Source organism: Ahaetulla prasina, chromosome 15 (genome assembly GCF_028640845.1).
Source record: "Ahaetulla prasina isolate Xishuangbanna chromosome 15, ASM2864084v1, whole genome shotgun sequence".
Classification (NCBI taxonomy): domain Eukaryota; kingdom Metazoa; phylum Chordata; class Lepidosauria; order Squamata; family Colubridae; genus Ahaetulla; species Ahaetulla prasina.
This window is the reverse complement of record NC_080553.1, coordinates 897,813-911,821: the sequence shown is the minus strand read 5'-3', so window position 1 is coordinate 911,821 and position 14,009 is coordinate 897,813. Positions and strand designations below refer to the sequence as shown.

At 45.7% G+C, this 14,009-nt stretch overlaps 1 protein-coding gene across 6 annotated transcripts in view; it reads left to right on the top strand.

Annotated features, from left to right (window-relative positions):
• KLHL22 (kelch like family member 22) overlaps positions 1–14,009 on the top strand; it is a 29,249-nt gene that overhangs the window by 673 nt on the left and 14,567 nt on the right. The window contains exons 1-5 of one of the 6 annotated variants that reach the window (XM_058158274.1): positions 859–3,108; positions 3,379–3,742; positions 5,221–5,386; positions 8,800–9,518; positions 10,025–10,217. In XM_058158274.1, coding sequence (XP_058014257.1) covers positions 3,516–3,742; positions 5,221–5,386; positions 8,800–9,518; positions 10,025–10,217 — 1,305 coding nt within the window. In that variant the 5' untranslated portion in view covers positions 859–3,108; positions 3,379–3,515. Of the gene's footprint in view, positions 1–858; positions 3,743–5,220; positions 5,387–8,799; positions 9,519–10,024; positions 10,218–14,009 lie in introns of those variants that run through there. The other 5 variants (XM_058158273.1, XM_058158271.1, XM_058158272.1 and 2 more) reach the window with 5 other exon arrangements.

Below are 14,009 nucleotides of genomic sequence, written 5' to 3'. Positions count from 1 at the left end.
TCGTGGCCACAAACATTTCATACAGGGTGGATAAAAATCGATGATTTTTTTTTAAAGTTAAAAAATCGGATTATTTTTATTTAAATCAAATTTATTTTAATAAAATGCTTCTGGAGTAAATTTCTATCTAGAATAGGTTTCTATTTAAGATACATTAATAATTTAATTCAGGGGTCACCAACCTTTCAGACCACGGGAACCACTAAATCCATAATTTTAAAACCTGTGGACCACTAATAAGAATTTTTAGAAAAGTTAAATAGTATTTAGTGCGATATAAAAAATGCAAATAATTTTTCTGCGAATCACCAAAATTTTCTTACAGACCACCAGTTGGTGACTGATGATTTAGTTTATTCAGCATGAAATGGAGCTTAGTTGCGTAGTATGAAGCTGTATATTCTGCAATATTGGGACTGTCAGTGAGCCAACAGCAGGTCAGAGGAGAACATAGTCTGGGTGCTAAAGATTGCCAGGCATCTCATCTACATAAATTTTATTTCCATTAAATGCCACTCTTAATTACATTCAGTAACACATCTTAAACTCCACATTCTTGCAAAACTTTCTGAATTCACATCTATTGACTTCATCATGGTTTAACATTTCTCAATATACATCATATTAAATTTGCAGCCTTATAATTGTTCAACAGCTTCATTTTTAACCTTCCTTTTCATCATTTTTAAACCCAAACATTTATATCATTATCCAGCTCTTGACATCAACAGCATTTCCCTACAATTTCTAAAATATTATTGCTAGCAGGAAATGTTTGGGACAGAGCCAGAAAGAAACAGCAACCAAAGCTTTTTGGTAAGACAGGAGTCATTGTATCTCAGAAGATTTTTGAACTACATTTCTGAACAGCCCATCTCCCTCAAACAGGGACTTTGGACAGTGTACAATAAAACAAAGCGTAAAACAGTGTATATAAAAGTTTAAAACAATTAAGGGGAGGCAAGGGATTAAAATTACTTGAAAGGTTAAAGGCGGATTAACCAGCCCCATGGGTGAGTACTCCCCAGGGCTCCCACTGCAAGGCCGCAGAGCCACGTCTTCACTTGTTTTTGGAAAACCAAGATAGTTGAGGGTTGTCTCACTGCCAGGGTAAGAATATTCCTCAGGGTGGGAGCAACAGCTGAGAACGGCTCTCTTCCTAGACTGCCAGTGGGAGTTCTTTAACTGACAGGGTCTGCAACATACCTTCCCTGCCTGACCAGGTGGGATGGGCTGATGTAATGGGACAAAAGCAGTTTCATAGTTAGCCTAGGGCTAGGCCCATGCCACATAGGGCTTTGTGAGTCACAACGAATACCTTGAATTGGACCTGGAAGCAAACTGGCAGCCAATGCAGCTCACGGAGCATAGGTGTTATATTATGTACCCTTCTTTGGATCCCTAACATTGGCTGCATGGCCATATTTTGTACCAGCGTGGGGTAGTCGCATGTAGAGCATATTGCAATAGTCCAAGGGGAGATGACCAGGACATGAGTGATCGAGCAGAGGTCCTCCCTATCCAGGAAAGGGTATATTTAGCACACCACACAAAGTTGAGCAAAGGCCCTCTTGGCCACAGCTGCCACCAGATTTTTGAGTGGGAACTGTCAGTCCAGGATGAGCCACAGGTTACGCACCAGATCTATATGGGATAATGCAACCCCATCTAAGACCAAAATTAATAAACTCCTGGATGCAGAACTCCTTAACTAAAGTCTATTGTTTTCCATCCAGGCCCTCACAGTCTCCAGGCATTACAAAAGGGTGTCCACTCACTTCACCTTGGATGGAGATACGGTATATAATTAGGTATCAGGTGGTAGCTCATTCTGTGTGGATGATTTCACACGGTGGTTTCATGTAGATGTTAAAAAGGAGTAAAGGGAGCCCTGTGGCAGCCCACAAGGCAGACACTGAGAGCTGGACCTCTCGCTCCCTATCAACACTGGTTGGGATTGACCTCGGAGGAAAGAGGTGAACCAGTGCAGAACTATGCATCCCACCCTGAACTCCCTATGTCAGCCCACAAGACCAACATAGTTCATGGTATTGAAAGCCACTGAGAATTCAAGAAGAGAAAGGATGGATGTACCACATCGATCCTGCTCTTGCCAGAGGGCATTGGTTACACTTATGGATGATCTCTTGGAACCATATCCAGACCTGAAACCTGACTAAAAAGGGTCCAGATAATCCATCTAAAAACTATTTAAAATAGTTTGGTGCTCTTCCATAAGAGAGCAACACCTAAATGGCTGTGTGATGACCCAGGGCACGGCACAGAGATAACACAAACAGCTGGAAGTTTATACTGCCCCTTTATTGCTCCAAATCTCCCCAAACACTCCCACTTTCCTGGCAAGTCTCAGAGCAGAGTGATAACAAACCCCCCCACAAACCTCAAGCAGCCTCTAGCTGCAATTAGTCCAGCCCAGCGCTGTCTGCACTAAGGCTGCACAGCAATAAATCCGAATGTATTTGGCGAATCAAGGAGTTCAGGGAGCAAAAGATCCAGGTAATTAGTCCAGAATGCCAAAAGGAATGCAGGGACTCTTGGCAAGTTCAAACGTTGGCACACAGCACTTCAGGAACTCAGTGTTTGTTCCCTCCCCACAGTGTTTGTTCCCTCCTTAAGTCTCATTTCCCAGGTGTGCCTGGTGAAGTTGGGCGGGGCTCTCTCCTCCCGAGTAGCCTGCTCAGTCTGCGCTGATCATGCCTTCTCTGCACTCTGCGAGCTGTTGGATCAGGAGGGGGTGGTCCTTGCTCCTCCTCTGAGCTCTGTCTCTCATGTTCATCCTGCCTCTGTTTCTGCCTGCCTGCAGGTCTTACTTATTCCAAAAAGCCTTGCCTGGACTGACTCTGCCCTTCCTCAGTTTCCTCCAAGGCCAAGGGAGCTGCCCTCTCAATTGCTGTCAGTTCTTGTTCCAGCTCATCTTCCTCCGCAGATTCAGACTCCGAAGGGGGCATGACAAGCTGTTACAGAATACTGATCGGGTCTCTTGTCTTCTCCTTTGACCAGGCCAGAATGGCTGGGGGCAGGGGGCAGGGTCCGTTGACTGAAGATGAAAGCAGCCTAATGTCATCCCCGGACTCCATCATCAGTGAGGTGTCCTTGGTTGTACAACAAGACTTGTGACAGTGGAAGGGGGAAAATAACACCAGAACAGCTAAAGATAAGTTGAGGCTGCCTCTGAGGCAGGATGGGGTGAGGCAAAGACTATACAAGTGGTAGACAAACCGACTTTTGTGTGAAGAGCCACCAACCTTCCACGCCTTTTCAGAGCCACAAAGCCTATTGATGGGTCAGTTGGGGGGTTGCATTGGGCTGCCTTTTTGTGCCAAAATGGTTGGATTCCATTAATCCCTTTCTTTGTAGATAAGAACCTGCAGTTTGTGTTCATGGCAATGGGCAATGAAGGTTTTGAATGAGGAAATTGGCCTAACCGAAACCAGTTGCTCCTCGGGGAACCCCAGTTGCTGTGCTCTCTGATTCCCAAGGAGGTTCTGCCCAGGATGGCGGGTCAGCAGGAGGAGACGGAGCCCCTCAAGATTCCCCTGGAGCCTTTCACCAAGAAGTGCTCCAGCAAGACCTATCATAGCGCTGGGCACTCCCAGACTCTGCTGAATGGCCTGGGGGCTCTTCGGGACCGCGGCATCCTCTTTGATGTTGTTCTGCATGTAGAGGGGAAGACCATTGATGCTCATCGCATCCTCCTAGCTGCATCCTGTGATTACTTCAGGTCTGTGCCTGTAATAATACTAAAATCTGAAATTGCTGGAAATGAGCAGTGGAAAAGTAAAAGACAGCTGTTTGAAACTTTTATATGCTTGATGATTAAGCAAAGCTTCATCTAATTTAATCATTAGATTTAATCAAACCAAATTTAGCATTTGTCTTCCCGCTTCTTGCCTGTAATGCTGTTTCTGCCTGTTTAAGGAGTATTTGCAAAACGTGGATGTTGCTTGCTTCATTGCTTTGGCAAGGTTGTGTTTGTGTCTTCCTTTACAAAATTCTGCCATGGAATCAGTCCAAGGGAGCCTGAAGAAGCCCATTCTCTTTTCAGTGCAGGATGCTGACATGGCTGCTCAGCCCATAGTTAGAAGCTTTACCTAGAAAGAACTTCAAGTAACTAAATCAATGTTTTCTCTTACATAAACAGCTCTCACAATGGGCAGTTAAAATTGCCATGCACTTTCCTGAAGTTAGTTGTAGCATATTCCCTGGAGGAAATGGAGCATTTACTCCCTTCCGTATCCAGTTGTGTGGGCTGTAATTTTGCCTCCCTGTAATCTCTAGCTTGGGGAGCATGGGGGCTTAGTGGTTAAAGAGGCTGAGCTTGTCAGTTGAAAAGCTGGCAGCCCGGGTTCAAGACCTGAGTGCTGCAATATGGGGTGAGCTCCTGTTACCTGCCCCAGTTCCTGCCCATCTAGCAATTCAAAAGCACACAAGTAGATACCATTTTCATGGGAAGGTAACAGCATCTCATGCGCCTTACAGTGTAGTCATGCTGGTCACATGACCATGGAAATACCTTCAGATAATGCTGGCTCCTTTGGGCAAGAAATGGAGATGAGCACCACCACCCCAGAGTTGGATATGACTGGATAGGGGAAACCTTTATCTTTACCTTTTAATCTGTAGACTAAATATGTTCCCTTCCTCCCATGACTTAGTCTCCAGGTCTTCTCTCCCCATCACAATCCTGGCAGTTCTTCTCTTATGCACCACGGTCTGTCACCCTTAAAATGCAAGGGATGGGATTCCAGATTCTGGAGAATCTCACCTGCACAGAATAGAGCCAAGCTTTTGTTTCCTGTAACCGGAGCATTGGGCATCTGTTAATGCAACCTGGCTTTGAATTGAGTTCCTGGTTCAGGTTCTCTTTGTCACGTATTAAGGCCACAGATCCCGTGCCTTTGTGCTGTTTCCCTGTCATCCTGATTTCATTCGGGCTCTCTGCTATCACTTAGCAAAGATGATGGCTCAGAGAGAAGTCCCAGACGTGGCAAGCTGGTTGTGTGCAGAGGAGGGAATGTTGTGGAACCCAGCCTGACGTATCATCCCACGCATGCCTGAGTGGACCTGTCATCACATCTCGCCTTGCCACCTCTGTAGGAAATAGGGCAGCGCAAGGATGAATTTAAAAACTGCATTATGGGATGTTTGTTATACTTTTCATTGGGAGAAGTAACTGAAAGAAGATCTTTCCTTTTGTAGGGGAATGTTTGCTGGGGGACTCAGAGAAATGGAACAGGAAGAAATTCATATTCAGGGCATATCTTATAATGCCATGTGTAAAATCCTGAACTTCATATATACTTCGGACCTGGAACTTGGCCTAAACAATGTGCAAGAAATTCTAGCTGCATCCTGTCAGCTACAGGTGAGCTTTGGCAGTTCTAAAAGATGTGAGATGTATTGGGGAAGAAGGGCAGCTTCCTCATTTATTAAGAGAGATGAGAGAGTTTTGTCAGCCTGCAACACGACACACTTCTTAAGAACGGCACTATGAGCCATAGATAGGGATCTGTCTAGTATAAGAGCTGCTGATGTGATAAAAAATTGCTTTAAAATTTTTGGAACTTTGAAATTTCTTTACATGATCACCAGCCCCATTTTGGATCTTGCTGCCTTCCCACATGGTAAAAAAAAGTGTCCCAGCCTCCCAAAGGTCGCCCTTTCCTGCCCTTCAGGAGGGCAAACAAGCAGGGCCTCCACGGTGGATCTCAGCCTGTGGGCAGAATTAAGAGAGCGCCATGCTTTTGGCATGTAAGAGTGCTTTCAATTGAGCGTGAACCCGGGCTGGTAAAAATGCTGTGCTATGTCTGAAGATCCCGGCTCTTCTCCAGAGAGGCCCAGTGGTGAAGAAGCCCAAGCTGTGTCCGTAGGTCAAAGGCTTTATAATTGTCCAGCTTGGAGAGCTGGGTTCCTCTAGACCTCTTAGGGCCTGTAGTGGATCAGAGGGACCTGGATGCTAAAACAGAAGCAGCACAGAGGCTCCGTAAGGATTGGTAGGAGAATGCCTTGAAGTTGGAGGGGCTCCTAAACCTGAGCAAGAAGGACAATGGCTCATGGTGGGATGGGGCAGGGAGTCGCATGATCTTAGATTGACTGGCAGAAGGTGATACAGTGGGACCATTCTCGGGGTAGGGCCTTTTCTGGCTCCCTGGGTGGAGCCCTGGTGCAGGTCAACAGATCCTCAGCTGCAGTTGCTGCTTCTAAATACCGGGTCATTTTACAACAAGGCCTCTCTCCAGGATCTTATCCTAGATGAGAGAGTCAACTTGACACGCCTAAATGAACTGGGATGAACACTCCCCTCTTGGAAGTTGCTTCTACCTGGGTTTCAGGTGTGGCATCAGCAGCAAATCCAGGCAGCAGTGAATTATTATTGTCTTATGGCAGTCAGAGGCCCCACAACTTACTGGATCTGAGATCCTGTTTCTGAGCTTGGGCTCCAGGGACCCAATGAGATTGTGGCTACTAAAGCAGCCTCCCGGCAGCACAGTAGCTTCCCTTCCTTGGTTGGTGGCAAAGTTTCCCAGTCTCATGGTGCTGAGAGGCTTTGCATCCCTTGGCAACTCTGACATTCATGGATGCAATTCATGTCCTTCCCTTGTTGAACTGAGTAGCGATAGAAATAGATGAAATAAATAAAGTTAATATTGACCCCTTGTCTTGGTCAGACCATTCTCTGACTGCTCTGGATCCCTTTGGTGTGGCTTCGCACATTAGGGAGGTGATCCTATTCAGTTGGCCTTCTCCAGGCCCTGAAAGACCCCACTGGGTTTCAGAGAGAGTTCCCTGAGGCTCCACTGCAGAATTCAAACCAAGGCCTTAGTCGCTACCTAGAATGAGATGGTGATACCTCTGGGCCTTTCCCTGTTTAGGGATCTCATTGAGTTTGCTGGCTTTCAAAAGAGCTTTAAGAAATGAGATACCTGGAGCACTTCGGAGAGAGATGTGGGAATCTGGCCTAAGATGTATAAGAGTCTACATTAAGGATTGTGTTGTAGTAATAAAAGGTAACAAATGTAATTATTTTTCCACTCTTATTCCATCTGCTGAGTGCTAGCCAACAGCTCTAGTTAAGGTGACTTGATCTGAATTAGGAAGAAAAGAGTGAGAGGAACATCTGCAGAACTGCTGGGAGGATTAGTCAAAGTCCTTGATAAATAATCACTTGTGTCCAGTCTACGCGTGGCCCCAATTATGCATGTTCTCTTGAGGTGACTGAGACACAATCTGGTTTAGTTATCTGAGAAAAGCGTGAAGTCTGCGTGAAGTCTCAAGGAGGTGAACGGGGTCCTCAGAATTGTGTGGCTGTCGGTTAATGAGAGCCATCTCTCCCATGGTTGGTGAAGGCCTCCTGGGAGATAATGAATGGTAGGACCCAAGCAGTGATGATTTTATTCTTAGGTTAGGGACGTTAAAGAAGCAGTGGTCCATCTCTCCCTCAAAAAGGCATCACTGGACCAACAGTGCTAGATAATGGCACAGGGTCCTAGAGGAACCAAATTATCTGGATTCCCCTAACCAGTGCCCAGGTGTGGCATTGACCACACCATACCTATGAATGTCTTGAAAGGAATAATGAATCCCTTCTGGAGATTTTTTTATATGTGGACCAACTCAGGGTGTTGGGAGTGGAGTATGTGCACCAGTTGTGCCTGTTTTGGGGATGAAAGGCTACCCACATTTGGACTATTGCAATCCACTGTACATGAGTCTGCCTATAAAGAGCATTCAGAAGCTACAGCTGGCCGAGAATGTACAGTACAAATGGTCACGGGTGCACTTTGGTATGCACACGCAGCACTGCTAGTGCATGAGCTACACTGGATGCCAAGTGCAAGCCAAGGTGTGGTGTTCAGCCCTTCATGGTATCCTGTATGTTCTGACAGAATGGACACGCTTCTGATCCTGTCAATCAAATAACACCACTTTATAGGAACCAGAGAGCCAGCAATTGTCAGGCTAGAAACCAGGTTTCTAATCCTACCTCAGGCACAAAGCCACCTGGGGGACTTAGGGCTGCTCATATCCCTCTCAGCCTACGGTAACCCACTTGCCAAAGGCCATTGAGGAAGCGTGTCCTTTTCCCAAGAGCAGAGCCAGGAAGTGAGATGAGCCTGCTGTACAATTACAACTTGTATACTTGCTTCTTTTTCTTTATTACATTGTATTAACATTTTCCTTACACTGGATAACCTTAATCCTTGTTACTGACTCAGTTACCTGGCAATTGATAACACTAAATTGTTAGTTTCAAAAGCAAGAGATGCCATCCAACAAGGTAATTTCTTCATATTTCAGACTAGTTGACTTCCCAGCAGTATTCAGAATCTGGGTCACATTTGCATTTGTTTCTCATATAAACAAGGTATTCGGCATGTTTCTTATCTAAGCTTTTGGTAATAATCTTGCAATGTGTTTAGGATTAATATAGATATCAGAGGATTGGTTCCCTGGAAACCTGCTCTTGGGTTGGATCCAAGATGCTCTCCCTCCTCTTCTGTTCTTGCTGATCCTTATTACGATGCTTGAAACGGCTACTTCTTGGGAGAAAGGATTAATTGTCCTTTTCTTGCGTGAATGTTCCATAGCTAATAAAATTTTGTCATTAGCCTGATCTCAGGCCATCAAACAGATGATTTTTGCAGTAGTGAGACATACAGATTAAGTTTATTTGATCCAATCTAGGAATTTATGTGCAATTATAACGATTGGGTATATTATTTTGAAGGCGCAGAATTGCTCCTTCTTATATCACTTTTGTGCCTTTCTCCTTTGTAGATCTCTGAGATCATCAAGTTCTGCTGTGATTTCCTCATGCTTTGGGTGGATGATGAGAACATTGTGGACATGTATAGACTGGCTGATCTCTTTGATTTGTGTTACCTGACAGAGAAGCTGGATTCCTACTTTCTGAAAAACTTTGTTACCCTCTCAAAGACAGAGACATACCGCCAACTTCCACTGGAGAAGGTCTACGCTCTCCTCAACAGTAACCTCTTGGAGGTGAACTCTGAGAATGAGGTCTACGAAGGGGCCCTCCTTTACCATTACACGCCAGAACAACTGGAGACTGATCAGGTTTCACTGATGGAGCCTCCTAAGCTGCTGGAGACAGTCCGTTTTCCTCTGATTGAGTTCCAAATTCTGCAGAGACTTCACAACAAGTTAAGCTCCTGTCCGTTAAAGGAGACGGTAGCTAATGCCCTAATGTACCATAAGAACGAGTGCCTCCAGCCGGTGCTTCAGAACATGCATACACACTTGAGGTCTGAGTTCCACTGTGTGGTAGGCTTTGGGGGGATGCATTCAACTCCATCTACTGCCCTCAGCAACCAAGCCCGGTACTTGAACCCGCTTTTGGGAGAATGGAGGCATTTCACAACGGCCTTGTCTCCAAGAATGTCCAACCAGGGAATAGCTGTTCTCCACAATTTTGTATATCTGATTGGCGGAGATAACAATGTTCGAGGTTTTCGAGCAGAATCCAGATGTTGGAGGTAAGAGAGTCCCTTTCAGAAATGTATAAATATTCCCAGTGCCTGCGGTGTCTTCAGCTTTGGGCAAAATAGGCCCAGGGCCCTCCCAACTATCCCAGAGCTGCCTTAAGGCCTGGCTCAGTTACTTTAGCTGGCTTCTTCAACACCACTTCTCGGGTCCATTTTGGTAATGGAAAGATTGCAAGCACAATTGTTTTAGTACTGTGCTGTTTGAACAGAACAAAAAATAGGGCGGCTGTTGTGGAACAGAAACGATTGGGAAGGAGCCATTGATGGTGGCTAGCCAGACTGGGGTGGCACCAGAAGAGAACACAAAGACAATGTGCCGCTGCTCCGTTGCTCAGTGGGAGACAGTTGTGATTTGCATAGGCAGACTCCAAGAAATGCTGGGCCCCCATAAATCTCATAGTGGGAAATGGGTGGGTAGGTGGGCGGAGATTAGAGATGTGCTTGAGACCCCAGCCCTGTAACCTCATGGAGAGCTGTCCGTCCTGTTTCTTTGCAAGGTATGACCCAAGACACAATAAGTGGCTCCAGATCCAGCCCTTGCAGCAAGAGCACGCGGATCTCTGTGTCTGCGTGGTGGGCGGGGCGATCTATGCGGTGGCTGGACGCAACTACCGACAGGACCTTCGGGAGGTGGAAAAATATGACCCCAAAACCAACAGCTGGGAATACGTGGCTCCTCTACAGAAGGAGGTAAGGAGGGTGGGGCAGGTGGGTCTTTGGCCTGAAGGGGCCCCGGAGATGATGCCGCACCTAGTTAGGCTGGCAGGCTGACCCATCTGGGAACATCAAGGCAGTTTGGTGGGAGTCTTGCCCAAAGAGCTCTCCAAAGCCGACCCTTGGATGGAATGGCCCCACTAAAAGCGGCTGTGTCTCTGATCTGAACAAGGCCCTCGCTAGGGGTATCTGGGTGGGGGGGAAGGAGGGAGGGCAAAGCTTTGGACTCCCCAGCCCCGCCCACTTCGTGGAGCTTCAGTTCAGGCCTTACCCTATCGGTGGTGGACCAATTCTGTATGCAAAAGCAATCTGGGGGTTGTTTGCCTCTCGGAGGTTAAGTGCTGACACTCAGGCCCAGGATAAGTTGCCTTGCCAAATGCAAAACTGCTTCTTTGCTCTTTGGGGAGGGTTTTGATTCTTTGCCCTTTGCCAGCTCCCAGGGGGCTTAGAATACAGTCAAAGTGCAATAAAACGCACCGAAGGGATAGGAAGCAGTTAACATGGACCAAGAACAGAGTTAAATCACCTGCCAATTAGGAAAAAGCAGACTTTTGCCTGGTACCGGAAGGTAGCACAATATGGCATGGGGCCAGTCCTCACTTAACAACGGCAATTGGGACCAGAGTTTCTCTTGCTAAGTGATAACGATTGTAAAGCGTGATGTCATTGTGAAGGAAAGTCTGGCTCTTCCAGTAAGCAAATGATAAGCAAACCAGCCTGGGCTGGAAGCCAGGATACCACCTGGTCGCCATGTGCAACCTCCAGCCAGCTGGGCTCCAGCAAAGAAGGTTGCAAATGGGGATCCCGGGGCACAGAAGTGTGAGGACTAGTCATTAGCACCTCTCGTTCAGCACTGGGCTAAGTGTGGACGATTGTTGAATGAGTGGTTGCTAAGCAAAAAAGGCCACAGAATCTGTGCCATTACAGAGAATGGTCCAATAAGAGTGGCTTCTGGCTTCTTGGACTGCTCTGTGGCAAGAGGAAATGTGGTAGAAAGCGAGACAAAACCATCGCTGTCGGAGGAGGCTTTGGTGCAGGTTAGTGGAAGCAGTGAATTACTTAACTTACTGGGAAAAGTAAATTTTTCTAATCTTCTGGAATGGTTGGGAGGTGTTTCACATGATAGCAGCAACTGAGAATTTAATCTTCTGGCAACTTCTCAGAGAGCCTAACGTGATAAGATTTATTGAACAGAAAAAGCTATAGGAATTTCAGCAACTGCATTTCTATTAGAAAAAAGAGATTTACCTATGAAATGTCTTAGGGCAGAGACTTATTCAGTTTCTTCTTGATAAATTTCCTGTGAAGTGGCAAGGAAGTGGGCCTCTTTCTGGATAAGCCAGGCTACTGGTGGCAGCCACTTCTCTTACAATGACAATTGCAGAAGCGCAGGGGAAATGTCCCTCCTCTCTTCTGTCACAGGCAGAGGTCCTGCTTGCTGATATAAGCAGCCTTCAGATTCCCCCCCCCCAGCTATCCTGCTCTGAGAACTTCTCCTGAACTGGACTGGGGAAGGGTGAAGCCAGGAGACACAAGGAGGGATCTCACCTGTGATCCCTGCATGCTTCCCCACCACTCCTGCAGCAAGCCTTAAGACTTTATTGGAGGGAAAGATTTCCAGTAAGTTTCTGGAAGCAAGTAAACGCACAATGTGGAGGGTGGGTGGTGTGAATGTATGAAGTATTTGTGGGTTAATGTAGTTGGCAGTTCATAACGTGAACTATTAGTTAGATTTAAGGCAGCTGGTTTAGGGCAGCTATTTGCAAAATGCCACCCTTCCAACAACATTGTTGGTGCTTTAGAAGTATTAGCAGGACACTCTTGCTCAAAGGGATTGGATTCTCTGCAAGGTAGACAGGTTTTATGTGCACTAGCACAACCTTTTTTTCTGGCGATAGCTGTGTAAATTCAACTTCTGAAATCCGTGCTGGAATGGAAGGGCAGGAGAAAGGAGTGAAGGTCCCTACTGTGTTGCAGTTCTTTTGAGTTTCGATGGCTATCCAAGCAGATCTAGATTAATGCTTTCAGAGTTTCAGGGGTGCTCTGACAAATGAGCTTGTCCTGTACATCCTTTCAAAGATAGCCCCTCTTTGAACTAGTCAGTTAACTCCCATCATCACATCTCCAGGAGATACATACATCAAATGAGGGAGTCAGGCAGTTTCCCACACTTTATGTCAAACAAGAAGTCGATAGTTCAGTACGGGCAGGCGGTAGCTTTCTTGGACTAAGGGCCATTGGACTGGGCTAGCAGGTCCATTTCAGTTGTCACTTGGTTCTGAGAACAAAGCAAGGCAGTAGCATCCTAGTCAACAGTTACTGAGGTAGCAAGAGGCTCAGTAGCCGTTGTTGAATTCTTGGTGTCCAGATAGAGGCTGTCGTTTTATAGCGATAGGAGTAAGAATGAGATGTCACTTTTGTAAGACTTCATACCAAACTTGGTTGTAAATCTCAGCTCTCTGAATACTTAACACAGGGGTACTTTGCAACTTCATAAACACAACTTTTTAATTGGAGACCATTTAACCAACTTTTCTTCCTGCCAATAAAATGGGGAAAAAATTTCATCAAATGAATGAGTTGCTTATTTTTACATAATTCTTGAAATGTGGGTTTTATTCTGAAGACAGTCATTGTCATTCATCAAAGGCAGAGGGAAAATATATTTCTTTGCTTAACCCAGCCTCTCTTAAAACTGCTGCAACTTGCAAAACACTGGTAAACACTTAAGATGCTTTTGGTGAGATCACAGCCATGGCCCATCTTGTTTGCTCCTTCCAGCTTGGTAGCTCTCCTACCTTGTCCATTGTGATGGTCCCAAGTTTGCATAGCAACTTTGTGCCTTCAGGTATGATTATAAAGACACAAGCAATTCTCAACCATTACTCTCCACTGAGTTCTGGAACTCTCTACTGCTTTTCATTCAGCATACATTTGCATCAAACTGGCAAGACTGCTTGGAAAAAACTAGTGTGGATGGCATTCGGGCGACCCTTCTCTTGTTCAATTTGAGAAAATCCGATTTATTCAAGAATTGACTATTTGAGGCAGGCGTGGCTAACACCGCGAATGAGACAGTCGCACACCCCGGTATCTCTGGGGTGTATGCCAAAATCCCCCCTGCTGTGGGGGTCCGTCTCGGGCCATAGCTGCCTCGAAGGGGCAGTGAAGAATGGGGGAGCCGCCGGAGCGAACAGGGAGACTGCAAACTCCCTGCAGCTCCGGATTTACTTTCCCCCAACCCAGTGGGGAGGAATGCAGCCGCCATCAGCTGCAACAAAGTCGAGATGGCCACAAGATCGGGCAGGAGGACGAAGCACAAAAGAAACAGATTATTGAAGTGGGGTGAGTTGTCACCAACCCACAAAGAAACCTTATTTTAAAATTGGCACAAGCTTTGAAAAAACTTTAAATTAGCGGCTAAACGTACTGGAAAGTGAAAGTGGAAGGAATCAATTTAAAGAATACACAAATTCTGGAAAATGAGTGCTTGGAATGGAAGTTAAGAGTCCTAATTAAATAAGAAAAGAAAGTAAATACTTTTTAATTAAGCAATTGTTTTGAGATCCCTGGAAGTTTTGATGGACTATTGAGGATATAAAAGAAATAAGAAAAAAGAGCCAAAGGGAATATTGTACTGACTTTAATGGAATATCTCAAATCCCTCTATCCTCTAATTTGGGACTAGAAGAAATTTTAAGAAATTATTAAAAAGGGATAAGATTTTGAATAAAGATAAACAAGCTGAGACAAAGGGAAGGCGTGGTT